Source organism: Juglans regia, chromosome 1, assembly GCF_001411555.2.
Source record: "Juglans regia cultivar Chandler chromosome 1, Walnut 2.0, whole genome shotgun sequence".
Taxonomy (NCBI): Eukaryota; Viridiplantae; Streptophyta; class Magnoliopsida; order Fagales; family Juglandaceae; genus Juglans; species Juglans regia.
Window position 1 is genome coordinate 18,687,198 of NC_049901.1, and position 24,230 is coordinate 18,711,427.

Genomic DNA, 24,230 nt, shown 5'->3' on the forward strand with positions numbered 1-24,230 from the left:
TAAAGATAAATTCATCACTCTATCTATTTTTCATAATTAAAAACAGTTGTAGTATCTTATGGTAAAGCGGGATAAAAAAAGTAAGTTCTAAATAAAAGTCAGTCATTAACATAAACTGAACATGGTATAAAAAGCTAAAATGAAAAAAAGAAAAAAAATTGGAATGCTTGCAGAAAATTTTGCATTCTTTACTCATAAAAGTCAATAGATTATCCAACAATAGTAGCAGTTAGCAGCAAGATATCATCCTTACTCTTGAGAAAAGGGTTTGGCATTTAATAGAAAAACTAAATTTCAAGACATTTTACCCTTTCATATTCTTCCAGCCACTTCTCCTCCTCGGTTGCATATCTCCACTTCTCTACCTTGTCCACGATATCCTTCCTGCTTTGAGCTTGATCTTTGGCTTTCGCAATCTGTTCTTCCATATATATTTGAAAGAAGATAAGACAGATCCACATTACCTGTGAAGATATTTGTGAGGGCAACCATATAGAAAGTCTATTACAGTTTCTACCTCAAAAAACATGTTTTTAAGATCAAGTACAATAAACATAAAACAAGAAGAGTCAAGCCAACAGAATATAAATGCAGGATCGGTATAGACAAATAGACAAATAAATTTACAGAAAATTCAAACAGCACAAGATTCAAAATTCTAGAGTTATTTACATACAATTTGCAGCTTCTAATTTGAGATTTTGAATGATCATAAAGTGCTAACTAACCATAGGATTAAACACCATCATAATAGAATGGGAAGATCATTCCATAAAAGTAACCACAATCCATACTATTTTGGGTCAAAACTCTCAACCAGAAGGTCCTCATCCCAAAGAAATAGATAAATTCAGCAACTATATCTGGATGCAAGAAACACTTGTAAACAATGTTGTGAGAAACAAAATGAAAAACATAATATACATACAATTTGCACATCGCATCCTTCCCATCAAAACACGATAAATCCCATCATATCAGTTTTTCTTCTTTTTAATTTATAAAAATAAAGGATGCATTCTACCTTACATGGACTTTGGTACACCAACACGTTTTAGTGGCAGGGTTGTGTCTAGAGTTAGGGTCCATCTGCCCTCCAAATGCTTGGGGGCTGGAAAAGGCCAAATTTCAAACTTTTTCGAGTTTCTTATTCAAACATACCCTAGTGTGAAACAAAACATCAGCCTAGTGGCCTCTCTGGTCATTTTCATGTACCAAAGGAGCACACTATCTAATTTTCTGTTGCAACCTCTACAGACAAAGGACCATGTGGAAAACATGTGCTTGGCACAGGTCAAGCAAGCATAATCTTCAATATATATGTGATACACATAACCATGTTGTACAGGCTACTGCAATCAACCCATTTAACTTATATTCACAGAGCCCAAAAATACAAAGCTCCAAACTGAAGACAAACTAAGAATGCCATGCAAAAGCAAATAATAGTCCAAAACAATTAACTGGTTAAAGTGAAAAAAACAGACATACACATGTCTACCATCAATATCTTACCCATGGTATCAATGTTTTTGGCTCTGAACTCCACCCATGGTATTGTCCTTCGTACATATTTAATTTATCCTGTAAAAACTGAATGTACTCGATAACCTGCAAATAAATATGAAAAATAGTCAATTATGAGTCATTAGAACTAATTTCCAAATCATAAAAAACGAACATTGTCATTAGGCATACCTCCAACAAGAACGAAGCCTTGTCTCGTTTTTTATCATTCTGCGGTATGATATCTCTCATAATCTGAAATCTGCCTCAACAATAAAATTTTTAGGTGAACAAACATCTACCAAAAAGGTTATTAACTACGAGGAAAGATTAACATGGCAAAAGAATACGAAAACCACAACTTCACATAATACATGTTTTGGAAACCTCCACCTACACATGCATATTTAATTACCTTTCGTATAATAGATAATAGAATATAGACTTCCCCAAAACCACAACTTCGCATAGCATTTTCCACTTTAATTACCAATTCATATACTTCTTCATAAGTTTGCCACACGTATTTACCAGGCTGCAAAGACATATAGCACAATATGAAGATTTAGTTCAAAGTCAATACAATTTATAGAACATCAAAGTCAATCCACAGAAAATCAAAGGCATAAACGGTACAGTGATTCATTTACCATCCCATCTAAAATCTCACAACGACCAAGCATTGGATTATCCGGACATCTCTTGACAGTCATGCTGTAACAAGTACACAAAAAGATTCGAGGAACAATCATTTCTCTAAAGATAAATTCATCACTCTATCTATAAACAGGCACGGTTAAGCAAGATTATGAAAGAAGCAAAACTAATAACTATATTTATTCATAAAACCGATAACTATAAACAGGAAAGTGCAAATTTCTATCGATTAAGAGGTGACCGAAACAGCCATTCAAATATTTTCCCTAAAAAAAGGTACCTTTACGCAAAGATTTTTTGGGTTGGCTACTCCGCCATTCTCCAAATTCGGGCCGGCCAACCGCCCAGAATTCCTATCTGCAAACATTAAACCCTCCAATCAATCAATTCAACCAAAATCCCCCATAAAGTCGCACACAACCAGACCCACATAATGACAATCGCCCTACTGAAAACCCATTTCCAGCACCTTGATTTAAAAAACTCCGGAAACCCATATAAGGGTATCTATATTTAGCCTTAGATTAAACAAAATTAAAATTAGAAGAGAAACTCCGGCTCAATCAATCTGAACCATTGCAAACCCTAGAACGAAGGACAACAAAATCAATCAAATGTCAGTGAGGATTACCTGGGATAGAGGAAGAGCAACCATGGCGAGTAGAGACAATATGTATGGTTCAGAGGAGAGAGCAAAAGACTGCAAAAATGGCTTATGGGTGGAATCAAGGTCGTTAATGGCTGGTGAACTTGACACTCTGTGGAGCCCATCTACAAATCAATAAATCCGTTACGCAAATAAAGTGTACACCCACTACACAAACTCACTAATCTGTGCTAAGGGAATGATCAATTAGACCAATTCTCTTACAATAAAGTTCACGCTTTGCACGAGAAACATGATATGCAAACAAAAATATCCAACTAACATATCCCAATCATTGTGCAAACAAACTGTAAATGAAACCTCAACCCAAGAAATTGGAAAGGCATCAAGTTTCACATCAAACGAAAAAAAAATTACAAAAACCAAACAAACAAACACCACCAAACAACAGTACCAAACATAATCGAAAAAATATGGAAATCAACGGTGGTGCGTGCATGACACGCGCCACACTAGAAAGGAGCCGTTCGGCCGGTCAAGACGTTGCCAGAGTCGCTGGGCCCTGAGCTGCCGCACATGGCGTCGACGGAAGATGAATCGCCGTGGTTTGAGAATCCCATGTGTTTCCTTTAAACTGTGCGTCGGCACAACGCGCCGCTTCAATTGGCTCCCAATCCGGTCGACAGCAAGATCGGAGGGTGAGGCTTCTCCCGGTGGTGCGCATGTCTAACGATGGTCACCGGAGAAGCTCAAAACGGCTACCCCCTTTATTCAGCCAAAAACCTGAAAAAAAAATCAAATCAAACCAAACCAGTGAAGACGAAGGGCCGGCGAGGAGAGGGAGGAGAGGAAGAGGAAGAAGGAGGTGAAGCTCCCATTCTCCCCAACTGGATTCAGAGGAGCGAGTTTCGGAGCGAGGTTCTAGAGATAGAGTTGGTCTGGTTTGAGAGAGCCCATTTTCGACTGGGACCAAAAAGAACGCGGATTGCTGCTTTAACGTGAACTTAACGCCGTTTGATAGGCACTTAACGGAAAACAAGAATTTCCGTCTACAACCGTCTGATAGGCACTTATATAATAGATAATAGATATATATATATATATATATATAAAGAAGTAAGAAATGGCGATCACGATGGGACTCAAACAATTAATCTTATGAGATCTTTGAGGCAATCTGAGAAAAACATAGAGAGGATAAAAATAGAAAAGGAAACTTCTTGGTGGTTAACACTTCCTTTTAACGAGTCCAATTAATGGGACTCAAACAATTAATGGAGTTGTTTCTGGATAATGCATATCTAGTATTAGCTAGAGATTGGAGGTTGCGGTAAAAGCAATGACGTTTTGATGTGTGATTAGGTGATGTTTTGAAAGTAGATTTAAGCAAATGTAAACCAGCACACTTGCACCCGTTTCTTTTAAACTCACTGATTGAGTGAAATCACCATAATCATTTTGGGTTGTGGTTCAGCAAAGCAATTTCTAGGCATTCCTCTATCCTATGGCTAGCTATTCATGAAGGACAATGTAAGAAAGATCTTCATATGTTTGATATCATTTCTGAAGGTAAGTCTGTTTATCTTCCAACTTTTAGCCTCTGTATATTTGGGCTTATAGTTTTTGCTTGTATTGCGGAGTACGGCCTAAGCTTTTGGTTTTGTAGTTGCTGTTGGCCCTTTTGTTATGTGTAGGACTTTTTGGTGCTAATGATGAGTCCTCTAGTCAGCAAGAGTGCCATTGGTTTTTTTTTTTTTTTTTTTCCCGGGGGGATGCCATTTGCTGCTGCACTCACTGTTTTATTCTTTATTCATACTTGTACACTTTGCATTACTTATTAAAAAAATAAAACTTGTACACTTTGCTCCTGAAATTACGAAAACCAACACATTGCAGCCTCTAACTTCCAAAAAGTTGCAGTGTCAGTTTTGGTAGTTTGGAGTGCAAAATATAAAATGTCGGGTGGTTGGGGGGTGCAAAGAGTTCTTTTCCCAATATTGGCTGCGGCCTAACTCTAAATGAGCAACTTAAACAGTTAATACAAAGACCAAGCCTGCATACCACCATTCCTATTTCTGACATTGAAAGATAGAAGTTTCAAGAAAGGTACATCACTTGGTAATAATCTGAAAGAGTAGTATGTGGGCTAGACAATAATTCATGATATTGATGCAAAGAAAAAAAGAAAGGATATTCATCATAATGTAAAAAAAAATACATATCAAAAGATCATTATCTAAACCAGCATAGATAAAATAGAATCTCATGGTTCAAGATGAGTTCAGTTACACGATTGGCTAAAATTAAAAGCATTAAACAAGGAAATTATGAGGTTTCGTAAGTCCAAAGGCACAATACCTTCACCAATTTTTTTACCCGATTGAATGTGAAAGTGCTTCTTTTCAATCTTTTCCCAGTTAATATAAAAATCCTCAGTCTTGCTTGGTATATCAGATTGGTTAAAGCAAGAAAGCACCAACAGAGACCTGAGATGCAGAGTCCCCCAATATCCTACAACAGCAATGTTCATGCTCATAAAAACTCATTAACAAAAGCAAATTACAAACAAAAAACATGCTGACTTCAAAAATAGAAAAATACCTGAACACCGAATGAGCCACTTACAAAACATATATTACGTTTTGAAATGAATTATGACTGAAAGAGAAGATTAGCTACTAGCATGTGATGGGGAATAATCAATATTCTTAAGGCAACCATATTTACTATTAAGTAAGTTGATGAAGATAATCAAACATATATTTGATAAAACCCTAAATTCAATTGCAAGCTAGCTGGCTTTGGGTTAGAAAAGCCTCTACATGGGCCCATCTTTTCAACTAGAATTTTACGTACATAGGTAAACCTCAACATATAGAAGTTGATTAAAGATAAAGGTAGTGGTATCCAAGTACCCTCATATCTGTATGCAAGAAGATTAAGGATTAAGTTAACAAATCCTTTCTAAATCAAAGACACAGTCTTCAGCTGACCCATTATACCAAACTATAAATACAAGTCATCAACAAATTAACAGTCCCAAAAAAAAGCAGTCACTGTATCTAATTGGAACCCCAAAATAAATCAAAATAAGAAAGGAAACATAGCCTTTGGCTTAATTTGGATACCCATTTGGGTTTCTTTCAATCAGATGTCCAAACCCTGTAAAATGTAAATGCATAGATGCGTGTAAAGAGAGAAATACAAACAAGAAGTTAGGGAGGAAGAGGAGAGAGCAGAGAATAAATCGGTCTCTGCTTACCTTAGCTACTGCGTAATCAAAGGATGGGCAGAGGGAGGGTTGCTCAGAGAGGCGGCGTCGACGCGGGCGAGGGAGGAATTTTTTGCGCCGGGCAAATTCGAATGAATTGGAGAAGATGAAAACACAAGTTTTGATTTTCAGGTATTTTTTTAAAAAAAAAAAAGAAAATTTTTTTACAAACAGTACTGTCACGTAGGTGTGCAAAGTATACATTCCTACAGTAACTGACCCGTAGTACTACTCATTCCGCGCCTTGTTTGTTTTTCAAAAACATCTCATCTCATCTCACCTCATCATTATAACTTTTTCAAATTCTCACATAAAATAAAATAAACAATTCAACTTTTTCAAATCTCCAAAACAATAATAATATTAAAAAATATATTTTAACAATATTTTATTCAATTTTTTAATTTTAATCTCAACTCATCTCATCTCATCTCATCTCATTTCTGAAAACAAACGGGCCTTAGCAACTCACGTTGTGGAATTTACCAAACAATTCAGGCTCTGGGTGATGTAATAAAGTCATCCATATTCCAAATATAATTAGGACGTTGCTACGTATTGAAATTCTCTACTGAACACTCAAATATTTTTGTTTTTAATTTTTTTAATTTTTTTTCATTATTTTTTAAACTATATAGAAATTCTTTTAAAGTAAAAAAATTATATATTTATTTAAAAATATTTACTTAATTATTAAATAAAAAAAATTAAAAAAAAAATTGGTAGAAGATTTCGGTAGAAATTTTATGTAGGAATAGTGTTTTCCATATAATTAATGGCCACATGTAAGGTTACTTTCCTACGTACGTAGCTAGATCGATCAGAGAGGTACGTACGTACTAGCTAGAATATCCAGTACTGGGCCTGCATGCAAAGCGTAGATCAAGACAAAGCTGCCATAGGCGCTTTTGGAGCTAGCCTGTTTCATTGTGTATTATATATATATCTTATATATATATACACACACGTTATGTCCAACCTCAGACATAAACAGAGGGCGTACATTTACTTAATCCATGCACTAATGGCCTATATATTATAAAGATGTACGTTGAGGTAGCATGCATGCATATATGTTTACCTTTGCACGAAAACTCCGACGTATGATTGTACGATCTATGATCATGGACCTGACAATTGATCTTTAGCTAGCTTTTTTTTTTTTCTCAGCGGCTCTAGCTAGCACGAACATGGAAACAACTTCGTCTTATCTTCGAGGGATTATGTATAGTCTATATCACAAGATTTTGGAGAATATATATATGCTCGGAAAACTGACTGCGACATTTCTTTTTAATGTGCAGCAAAACCCACGGCTTTTCAGTGAAAAATGAGTAAAAAGAAATGTCCAAGAAAGATGATGGGTCAAATCATGACGGAAACGTCTCCCATTTTAATCCTTTCCGGGTAATGATACCTTACGTTTTGTTTACATTTTATTTACTGCTCAGTCCTCATGGCTTGTATTTTATTTCTTCTTTGTTAATTCCAACTTCTAGCACAAGCTGAGATTCAAAATTACAAAGCTGAGATCCATTTGCCCTCTACGCCCAAAAACCACCGTTGGCTAGGGCTGAGCTCTAACATCGACAGAGTCGGAGTTGTCATTTTTGACAGGAGTCCGAGCCAAATTGTTTCTCCGAGTCTGAACTGGAGTCAGAGTCTGACTTCGAACGGAGGTCAGAGTTCCGACCTCTAATCATATAGCCATAAGTTATAACAGTTTCATTTATAACGTAATAACAATATTGATTTAGCCTTGAAATATAACTACATAAATATTAAATACAGATTTCACTCAAATGTTTTTTGGTCCATTGGTTATGCCTGAAATGAAGATAGAAGTTACAATCAATAAATGAAGAAAATTGATAATAAAAAATTGAACACGGTAAAAGTAGAATTTGATTCTTACCATGAAAGAGGGTTTTCTCAACTCTATCCCAACTCTCAAGGGGTGTCCGTCTCAGACTCTTAGTCATCGACAATTAGCTAGGGATTGTTAAATCGAGCTTTATGGAAGGATGTCCCTTTCTGCTAGCACTGATCTTTATTGGTTTTGGATTATTTTTAAACTATGATGATTTGTGCTGTTTTGTGTGATGTGTGTGGCTTGTTTAGGTGGTCCATCACTTCATCTCCCTTTTAGACACTTAGATTCGGTAGTGAAAGTGAAACCCACTAAAGAGTAGTACTTGTGTCTAGCTCATTTGCTTTCTGCTGATTAGGTAAATTCATGATAGACAACATTCCTACTCAAAGAAAGTTAAATTGAGTAGTTATACGTGGTTCATGAATTAATGCTTCTCTCTCTCTCATTCTGTGCATATATACATATAAACACTGACTATGTTTTCTAATAATTCAAGCTCAAATTTTAAACTTATATATAAAGTTAAAAGAAAAAAAATACTAATATATTCAAAAGAAAAAAAATAACATTGCACCAACAAACTTGTGAGTCCATTGTTTTAGTAATCATGTCTCGAATCATTGATCATATATTTTACAAAACCCCAAAAACATTTAATATTAAGAGATCATGGGAAATCAACTTGGTATTCAAAGGGTCTAGGATTAGGATGGGGTCAACCTACACTCATATTCCTTACCTAGCTAATTAATGAGCAAGCTAGCATGCATAATCCACCAACCATGATCCCCATCCATGTAGATATAGCATTAAGTACACATTATTATTAATTATTATTATATTGCATATATGGACTGTCACGAGCTCAAGGTCTCAATTAATCAATTATATTCCCAGCTTGTCATTATTTTCTATACATAATATATAACAATATGATACTTTCAGTTATTCTTGATACTTTCAGATTAAACACATTGCAATATTGCATGCATACAATATATTGTTTTAAGGAGAATACGTCTAATTTCATAGAAACATCTCTTACACATTTTATCAAATATATTGCATGCATACAACACAACTTACAAACACATTACACATTTTATCAAACACATTTCCTTACTGCAAATTTACAAAACAAATTCATTTCAATCACAACAAAATACCCAGATGTGCATGCTACGAGTAACGAAATACATAAAATTAAATCAAGCAATTTAATTTTAGGGCTCGAAATCGGGTTCTCACCATAGTTTGAAGCTCGGACTGAAGTCGCACACTACGGAGGAGCAAAGTCACGGAGGCAACAGAGAGGAAACGAGGTGGCGAGGTGCAAGTTCACTGGTTAAGCCTTTCAAACGTGAGACTTGAGAGAGAAGGAGGAAGGAGGAAGGAGGAAGAAGGAAGAAGGGAGAAGGGAGAAGGGAAGGGAAGTCCTGCATTTTGGACCCCTTGTACGATGAAATGATGCCGTTCCACATTAAATCGGAGTTGGAGTCAAAGCTCCTCGGAGCTCCGATTCCGACTCTGACTTCCTATTCGGAGCCACTCCACACTTCGACTCCGACGGAGTCGGAATCGGAGCAAATGTCTAGCGGAGTCAAAAATTTCAAAATTTTACACAGCCCTACTGTCGGCAATGAAACGAGACTGTTTACTATAGCCTACGAACTCTCTTTCTCCTCTCTATGTCTCACTCTCTCTCCAAAAGCACCTTTAGTGTCGAGGAAAAAGAAAAAAAAAAAGTGCAATAGTCCAAAATCTGAACTTCAACATCAAGATTCTAAGCTCAAATTAACAGCCTTAATAGTTCTTAAAAGAAGTATCCTAACTAAAAAATAAGCTTATGAAAAGCCACAAACTTTGGAGGACTGATCGTGAAACAGGCTAATTAAGAAACATTACAATTGAAGGGGGTCTGTGATTGATCGATAACAAAACATAACAAATAAAAGCAATATTGTAGCTCTTTTTCTAGTGGTGGTAGAAGGAGAGGACTCTAGGGAGTGTGTTGTGTGAGAAAGGCATGGGCTGAGAGGACATTTTTAACACCATCCCTTGAGTTTTTTAACATTTCCAATGAAGAAACGGTAAAGGTGACCTCTGATCTCTTGTGCTATTTCTCTCCACCTCCTCCCTGTTGTGAGGTTTTGGGTCTTCAGGTTTTGATAATTGTTGTTCTAATGGTGTTCAAGACGTAATGTTGTGGATTTTCTGGGTAAAGGATGTGCAGGTTAGTGTGCTTGGAAGTTCTAATCAATTCATGTGGTGGTTTCTACTATTTATGCCAAATGTTTGTGTTTGGAACGTCGGCAACTTTGGATGGATGTTTTATCTTTCGGCGATATTGATTTGTCGTGGGTGATACTCGGTGATTTTAACATTATTCGAGAATATAGCTGTGAGAGACGGGGAGGCAATCCGAGGTTGCCTTGTGCAAGGGAGGATTTCTGCAATTTTATTGATGCTGGGGTTTTGATTGAGGCTCCTTTCAGTGGCAATAAGTTCTCTTATTGCAATGGCAATAAGTTCCTCTCAGTGGGAGGGCGCATAGTTGGGCTTGGTTGAATAGATGTTTTTGTAACTAATGCTTGGATCTTTTTCCATCTGGATCACTCACTTATTTAGGCCAGAGGTCATCATATTACGCTCCCATGATTCTTGGATTGTCTGAGATTTCCTTGAGGTATGGCTCGAGCTCTTTTAAATTCCAACAAATGTGGACTTCTCATGAGGATTTTTGGAGGTGTGTTTCAAATTCTTGGCAGGAGGAAATAAGTGGTTCAGGTCTTTGGAAGTTCTTGGTAGGAGGAAATAAGTGGTTCTGGTCTTTGGAAGCTTTGCCTATAAATTAAAAAGACTCAAAGTTGTTCTTCGGAGTTGGAATAAGGAGGGTTTTGGGTGGATAGGTGAGCATATTAAAAGGTTGGAGGCAAGAGTAGAGGAAGGAGAAGCAAGGCTTCAAGAAGGTTTTTTGGAGGAGGTCGAGAATGATGTCTTGGCGTTTAAAATTGAGTTATCTTCTTGGTTAAAAAGGGAGGAGACCCACATTGCTCAACAAGTCAAGCAAACTTGGATTGATCATGGCGAGGTAATTTTTTTTTCCTACGGTGTAGGCTAGGAGGCATAATGCAGTGCTTGATATGCACCTTAATGATGGCCAGGTTCTGTCTTCTCCGGAAGAGATACATGATGTGGCAGTTGGTTATTTTGAGAATTTCCTTCAAGCAAGACCAAGAAGCAATCTTCCTGACCTTTCACATTTAGTGCAGGTTGAGGTTTTGGAAGTTGAAAATTACGATCTTTGCAGGTGTCCTTCTGAGTAGGAGATCAAGGCCGCTTTATTCTCTATTCCGGTGGATAGTAGGCTAGGTCTGGATGGATTTGGCTCAGGTGTTTTTAGACATTGCTGGGAGTTGGTCAAGAAGGATTTGATGGAGGCTGTGTGTGAGTTCTTTTAGGGTTCTCCCCTTCCTAAGTTTATACCTCTTCGTTCATAGTATTAATCCCCAAAGTATTGAATCATTTATCCTTTGATAAGTTTAGGCCGATCAGCCTTTGTTCCGTGGTCTATAAAATTTGCTCTAAGCTTATGGCTGGTCAATTGACGTTGGTTTTGAGTCTTGTTATCTCCTTGGAACAAGGTGTTTTTCTTCCTGGGAGAACTATATTTGACAATATAAGCCTTACTCAAGAGTTGGTTCATGATATCAACAAGTTAGTTAGAGGTGGGAATATTATCATGAAGATAGACATGGCTAAAACTTATGATACCATTGATTGGGAGTTTTTATTTCACATTCTAAGGGCATTTGCATTTTCGGATGAGGTATGCAATCTGATTTATCAATGTGTTGCTACTCAATGGTATTCGGTTGTTATGAATGAGACGACTAAAGATTTCTTTAAAGGAGGGGTCTTTGTTAAGGGGATCCACTTTCACCTTAATTATTCATTATGGTGGAAGATGTTTTCACTTGGCTTCTAAATAGCAGGTTTGAGACAGGAGAGAATGATTTTTTTTCTCATCCTAGAGGTGGCCCTTTAATTTTGCATCTTCTGTATGCGGATGACATGGTGATTTTTGCAAATGGAGGGAAAAGTTCAGTTAAGGCAATTAAGGATACTCTTAGTCTATATGCAAGCTAGTCAGGACAGGCGGTGAATGAGACTAAGTCTTCGTTATACTTCTTGACAAAGATCTCGGCTCATTGGCGACATGAACTCTTACGCTTGACAGGTTTTACGGAAGGTAAATTTCTAGTAAAGTATCTTGGGGTTCCTATTATAACTTGTCGGATGAAAGGAATTTATTTGGAAGAATTGATGCATCATATTTGACAGAAAATAGAAGGATGGAAGATGAAATTTTTGTCTTCAGGAGCTAGGCTGATTCTTTTACAACATGTCTATATAGTAGTATGCTTGTCCATTTGTTGGCAGTAATTCAAGCTCTAAAATCTGTTTTATACTCCATGAACAGGTTTTTTAGCATTTGTTTCTAGGGCTCAGTGGATGATAAGTCTAAGTGCAAGTGGGTGTCTTGGAACATGCTTTGTAAGCCAACCAATGAGGGTGGTGTTGGTTTGCGAAGTATGTTTGTCGTCCAAAAATCTTTGCACCTCAAATTTGCTTGAAAGTTGTTGATTGGTAGTTCATTGTGGGCGAGTTTTTTTAAGGCAAATTATGTGAGAGATCAACATATTTCATTGTTTTGATGGTAATCCCTCTATGTAGGCCCTCTATGCAAAAACCTTTATTTCATTTGGAACTTTCATTTTCCACAAAGCCTTCCAAAGAACTTGCTGTTGTCTTGCATTCGAACGTTCACCTCCACCATCCCTTATATTCTCTTTAAAAAATCTATAGCAGCTTCTTACACTAAACTTGCCATTTTTTTCTTGGGACCATATCATCTTATCAGGTTGCTCAATAGAACAAATCAGTACTTTCAGGATATTAGTAACCAGACTTGGATTGAATAGAGCTCTAAGCTGATCCACTTGCCATCCTCGAGTAATAGAATCTATCAATCTTTCCACATGAGCTTCTTGGAATTCATCCATAACACAAATGTCTTCTTGCATCAAAGATTGGTGACCTGGGATCCAAGGGTCCTTCCATAGCTTTGTTGTTTTACCATTCCCTATCCTCCATATACAACCCTGTTCCAACAGTTTCTTTGCGTCCCAAATACCTCGCCATGCAAAAGATGGTTTTTAGCCTAGACCAGCCTTCAAAAAAACTTCATTAGGAAAATATTTTGCCTTGAACACTCTATGAAGCAATGAATCTGTATCATGCATGACCCTCCATCCTTGCTTGGCTAACAAAGCCAAATTGCATATACGCAAGTCTTTGAAACCAAGTCCCCCTTTCCTCTTCTAGTCACACCTTTTTTGACAACTTATCCAATGAATTCTTCCTTCCTCTATCCCCATCAAAACTTTGCCATCATGGCTTCTAGTGCTGAGCATAGACCAATAGGTAAAAGAAAGCAGCTCATTGAGTATGTAGGAATTGAAAGGGCCACTACTTTGATCAGAATTTCTCTCCCACCTTGTGAGAGCAGATTTTCCTTCCAGCTTTGAAGCTTCTGCCATACCCTTTGCTTTATTTCAGTGAAGGCCTTTGTTTTAGATCTACACACAACATGAGGTAGTCCTAAATACTTCTCATACTGTTGGACCCCATTTACATCCCATGGCTACAACAACTCCTTTTTCTTGTCAACAGATACATTTCCACTAAAAATCGTGGAAGTTTTGTCCATATAATTTTCTGACCAGGGGCCTGCTCATATCTTGCCAACAGTGCTTGTATCTTCATATTTTCCCCCTTATCAGCCTTGCAAAAGATTACACTATCATATGCGAAGAGTAGGTGATTAATAAAAGGAGTACTTTTGCAGATTTTGATCCCTAAAATATCATGTTTAAAAGCAGCCTCCTTTAATAAAGAGATAAGCCCCTTAGTGCACAACAAGAATAGATAAATGGACAATGGGTCTCCTAGTCTAATTCCTCTACTTGGGACAATGTAACCTCTTGGTTCACCATTAACCAATACCGAGAAGGAGGCGGTCTGAATATAGCCCATAATCAAGTCAATCAACTTCAAATCAAACCCCATAATACTCATAACTTCTTTAAAAAAGCTCCACTCAACTTGTTCGTATGCTTTACTCATGTCTAGTTTGAGAGACATGTAGCCTTTTTTACCTTGCTTCTTCATCTTCAGATAATGGACTAGCTCATAAGCCACTAGTACATTGTCTATGATTAGTCTACCAGGACCAAAGGCACATTAAGAATCTGAAATAATATGAGGTAGCACCTTCTTAAGTTTATTAGTAATGACTTTTGATATCAATTTATAAACCACATTGCATAGGCTAATTGGTCTAAAATCTACTACTTTCACAGGATTCTTTTTCTTCGGAATTAATGCAATAAAAGTATGATTCAAAGATGGAGGGAAACTACTAGTATTCAAAATATCAAGAACTACATTAGAGACAGGTTTTCCAACACAAGGCCAATAGCTTTGAAAAAACAAAGGGGCCGTACCATCTAGTTCTGGGGCTTTTGTTGGATCCATTTGCTTCAAGGCCTAAAAAACCTTAGCCTATGTGTATATCTTGGATAAATTAGCATTCAAATAACTAGTCACCTTCCCTGCCAGGGCACCCAAAAAATCACTAGCACTTCTTTAAGTTGATGATGTGAATAAGTTCTGAAAATAATCAATTATCAACTTATCCCTCAGCTCCCCTTCCTGCTAAACCACATCCTCATTCTGAATTTTTCCAATCTAATTTTTCTTCTTTCCATGAGATGCTTTTGTATGGAAAAATTTGGAGTTTTGGTCCCATCCCTTAGCCATAATGCCTTGGATCTCTGCCTCCACATTACCTCATCACGTTCTAGCCACTTATGTACTTCCTCCCTTACAACTTTTTGTTCTTCTCTTCTAACCCCCATAGGATCACTTTCTTGTAACTGTCTTAGACGATTCATAGCTCTTTGCAAATTCCTCTGAACATTCCCAAAATAAGTTCTGTTCCAAGCTTGTAACCTCTTTCCACAATCAGAAATCCTTGACATCACCTCTTCCATGTTATTTCTGCGAGTGCCCTCTTTCCATGTGTCTTCAACAATTTTATCACAATTAACCAATCCACATGGCCTTGAATCTGAAAAGTCTCTCCCATCTCCTCTCAATATGAACTACTTCTGATTCCAACCAAATTGGGATATGGTCAGAATAGGCAGCTCCACCATGTACAACTCTAGCTTGTGAGAACAAATTCCACCATTGAGAATTACTAAAAAATCTATCAAGACGTTCACTAATACTTGAATTTGCCTCCCTCCCATTACACCAAGTGAATTTCGGACCCCAAAAACCAATGTCTCTGAGTAAACAGTCATTGACCACATTTTTAAAATCCACCATTTGTCTCTCAGACCTTTCTCTCCCACCCCACTTTTTGATGCCGATAAAGAATTTCATTAAAATCCCCAAAAACCATCCACGCCTCATCCTCCCTTCTGCATAGTGATCGAATTAAATCCCAGGTTTGATATCTGAGGTTAGAATTATGGAGTTCATAAATACTAGTAATGAAATACTTCACTGTTTTACTCCCCTCCTCCATAATGCTCGCATCAATATGAAATTTTGAGTAACTCAAAATTGATAGATTCATATCCCTCCCCCATAACATCGCAATTCCCCCACTTCTACCATCACAATCCACCGCCAAGCAATTTCCAACCCAAGCTTAAATTTACAGACATCAAATTCACGTACCTTCAGTCGTGTTTCTTGAAGAAACAGAATGTTGGGAGCTTCCTTTTTTATTAGATCACGAAGGGTACGAATGCCTTGTGGGTTTCCAAGCCCACTAGCATTCCAACTGAGGCATTTCATGGCTTTCGGCAGTGCTGGGAGCCAGCCACTGCAGATATGAACTGTTGTGATTTCTCCGAAACATTCTCTGGAGCCGTTGTCGTGATCCTTCTCTTGAGCAATCTACTTGTAGCCTCTTCATTATCAATCTTCTCCTTTCATTTTCAAATAGAGTTCGACCATTGGTGGTTTTCTGAAAGGGGATGATTTTGTTTGTTGATTCTTGATAGACATATCCACTTATGCCCCTCTGAGACATCAGGCCTCTTTCGTGGGCCCTCCTCCTGGACTAATTAACTCTTTTGGCCCAGCACTATGACCCTTCTCCCCCTCCACTAATTCAACTAAAAAAGTCTTGCAGGTCCACATTGTCATCAGCCTCCATCAATTCCTACGAAAAAGAAGCCCCTGTTTCATTCGCAGACGCTGCTATATTGATGGAATTCAACTTCTGCTTGTTTTGGAGAGATTCCTTTGTTACGTTTGGAACCTGAATCTTCTCCATAACTACTTTCATAATTACCTCATCTGAATCGACTCCGTGATTTCCTCCATTACCATTGGCAGTGTTAACTGCATCAGCATCTGACGTCGGAATAGTCACCGGATTACGGCCTTCACTCTCACTTTGCATGTCCTAACGATTCCATCGTCTTGTTTCTTGATTTCCTACTCGTAGCCAACCGCCATATGGAAAACCATTGTGTTCAAAGTTGGTTTGATCACATTGCCATTGATCACAATCCAAATGACCATGATTTAAAAGACCACATCAATAACAAAAATTGGATAGTCTTTCATAGGAGAACCTAATCCAAAAAGATCACCAGAGCCCAAGTTAAACATCTTACCTCATAAAAGAGGTTTCGTTACATCAATATTGATCCATATGCGCATAAACTCCTCCCACACCATTTCTCCCTTTCAATATCAACTTCTTTAACCAAACCAACCTTGTTCCCAATCAGATGGCTAATATATTTATTTCGAGCAATCAAAGGCAAATCATGGAAACGCACCAAGAACAAAGCCTTAGTGAGCTGGATCTTATGGACTTGTTTATGGCCTTCGACTTCCTTTATCAGCACCAGTTGTTTATCAAACGACCACGGACCATCTCTAATAACTCGATCCTTATCACATTCATCTTCAAACTCTATCAACATAATCACAGGGCTCAATTCTCTGAACTTAATATTCTTGATTGGCCTCCATGCTTTCTTCATCGTCTGTTTAAAAGCCTCCCGATTGTAATGACGCTTTGTGAGAAGCTTAACCAACAAACACTTACCACCATAGAGAATTGCATCTTGCAGTTTATATAATTCAACATGAACCTCCTCACTCTCCTTCTCTCTAAGAGAAAGTTTCTTATACATCTTTTCCAAACTCTCCTCCCTCATTACCTCTCGTACATCACAAAGAACCTTCCACAATGAAAAACTTGTACAATGACAGGGAAAAATTCTCTACATGGGGAAACCCTAGAAGAGTGTGAAAGCATAACATATTTCATTGTTAATCCTAGGAAAGGAAACCGGTTTTGGAGGGGGGGTCATGGATTCGGTTCTTGTAGTGCTCAATCACTCCAAATGGCTTGTAAAAGAACGACATATCTCTTTTTGGAGGGATAAGTGGTTGGAGTCAGGACCACTTTGTGATCAACAAGATATTGTTGCAAGTCCAAAGTTCAGTATTAAGCAGTGTATGGTGCATAACAGTTGGGATATTGACCTCTCAGTACAGCTTGTGGGTCGGGAGCTTACTGACATAATTTTGTCTACTATAGGAGGCACTAAAGAAGGCTCAGATATATTGATTTGGCTGGGTAATTCGGATGAAAATTTCACAACTCATAGTGCTTGGAATTTGGTCTGTGTAGTAGCTCCAAAACGACAATGGTCAAAGTGGATATGGCATCCTGCTTTGCCAAAGAAATTTTTGGTTACTATGTGGAGAGCTCTTTCACAGAGTCTAAGTGTAGATGATCGTATAAGGAGAATTTGTATTTTTTGGTATCGAAATGTGAGTGTTGTGAGGAGGGGGCATTTGAGGATTTAAACCGTGTGCTTTATGGGGGGAGAACAACAGTTGCTATATGGAAGTTGTGTTCTAACATTTTGGGCATCCTTTATGTTGTTAACAGATCATGGAGAGAGTTGGTGGAGGCGTGGTTCAGACGTACAAAGAATACTTCACATGTGGGTAATTTAATTGGTTTGATACTAGTTATCATTACATGGAGTTTGTGGTGTTGGCGTTGTTTGGCTCGTATGGAAGGTCGAAGAGAGTCCATTGCTTCTATTTGGTGATCTGTTAAACACTGGATAAGTTTGGTGGGTATTAAATTGAAGGCTACCTCTAGATTAGATCGGAGGGCTATTGTTGTGCTTACTATGTTGCAGGTTCCGGTTTGCCTCCTCGTTAGAAGAAATTCCTTGCAGTTACTTGGAAAAAATCGAGCTTGAGTTGGTTTAAATTGAATGTTGATGGCAGCAGTATAAGGAACCCAGGAGAGTCAGGTGCATGTGGAGTAATGTGGAATGAGAAGGGAATTTTGCAATTTGCTTTTGCTACTAGTACTGGTATGGGATCTTACAATAAAGCTGAATTGATGGCTTTATTGCTTGGCCTTCGTAAGTGTAAGGAGCTGAGATTTAGTAATGTTGTAGTTGAGATGGACTCGGTATTGGTTATAACCTAGTTGAGGGGGGGTAGGTGCAGCTTATGGTATTTGAAGGACTTTTGGGAGAAAATATAAAGTCTAATTTTGGTCCTTAATTTTGAGATTCAGCATGTATTTAGTGAAGCCAATGTTGCAGTTGATTGCCTTGTCTGGGTGGTAGCGGCTACAATAAAACTTGGTTCTCACTTGAAGAGCTTTTAGTGAAGCTTAAAGGAATTTTATGAATGGACATATTTGGTTTGCCATACTTAAGACAGGTTTAAAGTTTTGGTTTCATCAGATCCTTGAGGTGATTTTGTAGGGGAGTTTAGTCATAAGTTACACATTTTTTTGGGTTTTATTGGTCTATAGTGTTTCTGACTTTTGGAAATAAGCTGGTTGGAGCAAAGGATTGTATAATGTATTCCTTAGCCAGAAGTGAGGGTTTTTAACAATAATGGAGGAAAGAAAGAAAGAAAAAGAGTTGAGTGTTTGAATGTTAGATTTAACTTAAAATTAGACTGAGTTGAGTTTAAAACGGAGCCTAAATGTCCAAACAACAACAACTACACATATTTGCCAAACAACACATATAACAAGTTTAACAGCATCTTAATCGATTATAACCAAACAAACAACAAAATAAAGTTTCAGCACTTGAACCACAAATTTATAATACCGAAGTTTCTCTTCCTCTCATGCTCACTTGGACCAACAACTTCACAAGGTTCAAAAGAGATTACAGGAACAAAAACTGGACAACATTTTCCATTCTCTACAACTATTTCTTTTTCAGTATGTTGCTTTCATTTAGCCTCATCCTCAGATAAAAAAAAAAAAAAAATATTCCAAAGCTTCACCAACCTTTCTTTGCACCTCTTCATCCTCACACCGAGATATGTAAATAACAGCCCTAAAATCAATCCATTAAAAAGAACCTAGCTAAAATCTCTAAAATCTATCCAGCTTCAAATAAGCACAAACCAAAAAACAAAAACCCAAAAGAAAAGCATATGAGAAATCAACCCAAATCTCACTTAAAGTCACAAACTAGTAATATAAATCTGAATTGATATAAGGTCTTAATTCTTACCCTTGATAGAGGAGCTCTGTGTGGCGATTGGAAGTGGTGTAGCACTGATTGAAGAGCTTTGTATAAAGAAGAGGAGATAAATGAAGCCAAGATGCAATAAAGCTGAATGAATTTATGAAAATGGCAAAATGGTGAAACAAAGATGGTAGTGTGGATGATGGCGAGTTCAAGCATTGCCAATGTGAGTGGATGGAGGAGTTGCATCGGTGATGGAGGCACGATCACAAGAAAATGACCAAGAACGAGCTGTGAAGAACAAGGTGTGGAGAAGAAATTTTGCGACTTGGAGGAGAAATTTTCCTCAATATGTGAAGAACAAATTGGCCCCAGGAGGAAGAAATTTTGAGAGAATGGAGAAGATGACAGAAATCTCACTGGCGACAGAGAGGAGCTGGCGATGGAGAGAAGCTGGTAATGGGGTTGACCTAACGACAGGGAGGAGGTGGAGAGAAAAAGCACAAGGGAGAGAATGTGAAGGAGGCGCGGGAAAGAAACAGTTGAAGTAGGGTGTCTGAGGAAATTATAATAAAAAATACGTTTGATTCTGCTACAGTATCAGTCATATATGACTTGTGGGATAGATTTACTGTAGCTCATATATATGATGGATGAATTTAGTTTGACTAATTCAATGTGGCTCAAATAGTGATGATATTAGCTAAATTTATGGCTACATTGGCATTTGGCTAAGCCAATGCTAATGCTCTAAAGGTATAATTACCTTTTATTTCCTCTAGTTATATTCTTAATTTCTTAGGGATTAATTAATCATTGCAAGAAGAATTGATCGATCTACGTAATTGCCATGAATTTCGTTTCTTTATTTGTTTTTGTCCCTTCTTGATGAGTACTAAGTTCAATGAAAAATTAATAATCAGTACTCTAATTAAAGAGCTTATTTTAATAGCATGTAGTACATATGAGGGTATATATAAATCCATTTTTTATTGGAACTGTATCTCTTAATTAATTAAAGTTCTGAATTTATTTAAATCTTAATATTTATTACATGCATGCATAACAAGAGGCGAGCATCCTGGCAAATCATCAGTCTACCTACGAAATCCTAATATTCTGAAAAATTAATGCTAGCTTTAGGAAAAAACCCGATCATTAATGACATACTTTAACGAAGTTTTAGGTCAAGTAGTTGACACCCATGCATCCATGCATCTAAAGAACCCCAATCGCCACGCAACGGACCTCAAACTACAATCGGTCATTGCCAGCTTTACCTCCATATCGATCTCTTCCTGTCGCCATTAATTTGCAGGCGTCGATTAATGCAATTTGTCATGCCAAGATGGCCCGGCCTGTAAGAATTTCAGAAAAAGAGTACTCATGCACATCCACCAACCACAATTCTTAGTACGTAAGCCAATTAAGTGAAATAATATTATAACCCTAGTACTTATTCAATAATAGTACCCTAGCTAGCCTATTCTATTTTCCCATCCTGATGCAACTTGCATGACAATATTCCATTTTATATTCGCCAACCAATGTTTGAGTTGGAAGATAGGGATGAAAGGAGACAAGATTTGAAATTTGCAAATATTCTGTGGTCTTTTATTTAACACATTTTGGTGAAATAAGCTATTCCGTCCTTGTGGGAAAGATGTCTAGTTTGTCTTTTGTTGTGGCAGCACATGGCACAAGCGACCAATCACGTACGTGGAAGGATATATGGGAATGAAGAGTAGCCACCATGAAAGGACTGGATTACTTGAAGTAATAATGTTTGTGTTTTGTCTCAAACAGCATTTCATGTGCACAAATTCGACAAAAGTATGGCCGGCTAAGACAGCTTTCCTGGCCTACTCATTATCCTCTGTTCCATAAAGTTGCCAGAATCAGTAATATAGTAAATTTGATGCTCAGACGTAATTAGCAATATGCCAAATTAGCTTAGATCAAGAACTATATCCTTGCAAAATTAACCAGTGATGGATTCTTAATGATAATAATTTAACAGGTAACAAACATGAGGTATATTTGTAAAACAAGCTGTCTTGAGTCGGTATCCGTGCAGATCAAACTCGATGATCAGCTGGGTTAACGTTTTCGTTAACTTTTTTTTTTTTTTTCACATGCATACATGATTATTAATGTTTGTAATCCAAAGGTTGGATTATCCTTTGAATTTTGCAATCGGCAAAGTGCAATTTCCCTTCGTATTAGTCAAAGATTGATACTGCATCCCTTCCAACAACCTCCGAAAAAGAAAAATATTTCTAAAAAAAATATATACTTATTTGATAACTCCAGGAATTGTTGTAAAGTTAGTACGAACTCAAGGTTCATTAACTGTATTTTTGGCTTCATCTCATCTTGATATTAATCATTCAACAGTGACTTTTCTCCAGTATATATATGGTTCAAGTAGCTAGAAGATAAACTAGGACTTACCTCTCTTTTTCTCATCGCCCAAACACACATGAGAAGACATACATGATATAGATTTCCAATATCTCCCAACATCTGCAATATTTAGACAAATTCCTAGATCTCTTCAATCCCATCCACCATTAATATGTGCGGGACGCTTGTGAGATGATGAGCGCATGATTCCGCTTTCTATTCCCTGAACTTCCCAGACCACCATGCACGTCCTGGAAACAAAACCCTAGCTTTTTCCTAAATTCCTCTCTCAATTCCTGTCCCTTTTCTTTATAAATTGTCAAAGCCATGAAGGCTGAACTCAAAGGAAACACGTCTGTTTCTCTACAGAGCCCTACTCTCTTCGACACCCATCAGAGTCCTCTTTCAGGAGCGCTTAATGGGTGTCTCGGAAGCCTCGACGGAGCATGTTTAGAGAAGCTTTTGATTCACTGTGCGAGTGCGTTGGAGACCAACGATGTTACTTTGGCTCAGCAAGTTATGTGGGTGCTAAATAATGTCGCTTCTTCGGTTGGTGATCCTAACCAGAGGCTCACTTCTTGGTTTTTGCGAGCACTAATCTCAAGGGCCTCTAGGGTTTACCCCACCACGATGAATTTTGATGGAAGCAGTACGATTCCAAAAAGGTTGATGTCCGTGACCGAGCTTGCCGGGTACGTTGATCTAATCCCTTGGCACAGGTTTGGATTTTGTGCATCAAATAGTGCCATTTTAAAGGCAATTCAAGGGTTCCCAAGAGTTCACATCTTAGATTTTAGCATCACACATTGTATGCAGTGGCCTACTCTCATAGACGCACTAGCCAAAAGGCCAGAAGGCCCTCCATCGCTTCGAATCACAGTTCCCTCTAGCAGGCCTCCAGTCCCTCCCTTGCTTAATATATCAACCGAAGAAGTTGGCCTTCGTTTGGGAAATTTCGCAAAGTATAGGGATGTTCCATTTGAATTCCATGTCTTCGACAACTCACCTTCAACTGCACTAGGTGAAATTATGTGTAAAGAATCAGCTAGCTTTCACTTCGAATCAATTTTGAGCCACTTGAATAATCCTTCCATGCTAAATCTTAGAGAAGATGAAGCTCTGGTAATAAACTGCCAACACTGGCTGCGCTATTTGTCTGATGAGCCAAAGGGGAGTCCTCACGGTGCTTCATTGCGAGACACTTTCATTAATCTAGTTAAAGGTCTTAACCCTCAAATTATAGTGGTGGTAGATGAAGATTCAGATCTGAGTGCATCAAGCCTGACATCAAGAATTACCACTTGCTTTAATTACCTATGGATACCCTATGATGCCTTGGAGACTTTTCTGCCGAAAGATAGTAGCCAAAGGATAGAATATGAATCGGATATTGGCCATAAAATTGAAAACATTATCAGTTTTGAAGGGTTTCAAAGAATAGAGAGGTTAGAGTCTGGAATTAAATTGTCTCAGAGATGGAAGAACGCCGGTTATTTGAACATTCCGTTCTGCGAAGAGACTGTTAAGGAAGTCAGGGCTTTGCTTGATGAACATGCAAGTGGATGGGGCATGAAGAAGGAAGAAGATATGTTGGTTCTCACATGGAAGGGCCATAACTCAGTTTTTGCCACTGCTTGGGTCCCAAATGGTTTGGAGGATTAAAAGGGTGTGGACTTAAAAAAGTGTCTCAAAATTGTCACACAAATGGGGTGAATTGGACGTATCTTGGGATCGATGGGAGAATTGGGGTTTTCTTCAGACGTGGTCCGAACAGTGACAAAACAAGTTGCTTTTATCTCTTCAGCAAAAGGCTGCAAAATGAGGATAAGACAAAATAAAAATCACCAAGCGTTTTGATCATCAGAATAACCTTTCACACTCATTTTGTAGTACTGGAGCTCTAGTAATGGTCACATGAAAGGCGAAGAGATAATAGTACATTTAATTGTCGTTGTAAGATCAGACAAAATCTCCATCACTTTGTTTAATTTCCCATTTCTGCAGGTTCCCTTTTTTTTTTTCGTAGCAGAAAATGTGCACGTTCTAATTCTTCCAATATTGAAGATCAAATTAGTAACCTACTACCCATGGCCCTTTCATAATCACATTCAGTTGTTTTCAGCAACCTAATTCTACACATGCAACAATTTCTAAATTGGGCAGCTATTTCGATGAACTTTATAATTCGATTCTGTCTTCTCCATAGTATCCAATTAAGCGAGTTCAATCTGGTTTTGCGAACTCAGAACCTTGCGCTGGTTATTTTTTGGGTTCTGATCTTGA

The 24,230-nt window shown here is 37.8% G+C and overlaps 2 protein-coding genes across 2 annotated transcripts; one reads left to right on the forward strand and one right to left on the reverse strand.

Annotated features, from left to right (window-relative positions):
- Positions 1 to 287: 287 nt before the first annotated feature.
- LOC109010145 (65-kDa microtubule-associated protein 8) lies at positions 288 to 2,923 on the reverse strand. Its single transcript, XM_035690109.1, has 7 exons — positions 2,795 to 2,923; positions 2,444 to 2,520; positions 2,157 to 2,220; positions 1,952 to 2,041; positions 1,699 to 1,761; positions 1,516 to 1,611; positions 288 to 464 (listed from the first exon to the last, which is right to left on the reverse strand). Exons 3-7 carry the CDS (start codon positions 2,217 to 2,219, stop codon positions 288 to 290), a joined length of 489 nt encoding a protein of 162 aa, XP_035546002.1. The 5' UTR covers position 2,220; positions 2,444 to 2,520; positions 2,795 to 2,923.
- A 19,007-nt stretch (positions 2,924 to 21,930) lies between these two features.
- Positions 21,931 to 24,031, forward strand: LOC109010144 (scarecrow-like protein 32). Its single transcript, XM_018990864.2, has one exon. It carries the CDS (start codon positions 22,275 to 22,277, stop codon positions 23,607 to 23,609), a length of 1,335 nt encoding a protein of 444 aa, XP_018846409.1. The 5' UTR covers positions 21,931 to 22,274; the 3' UTR covers positions 23,610 to 24,031.
- Positions 24,032 to 24,230: the final 199 nt, after the last annotated feature.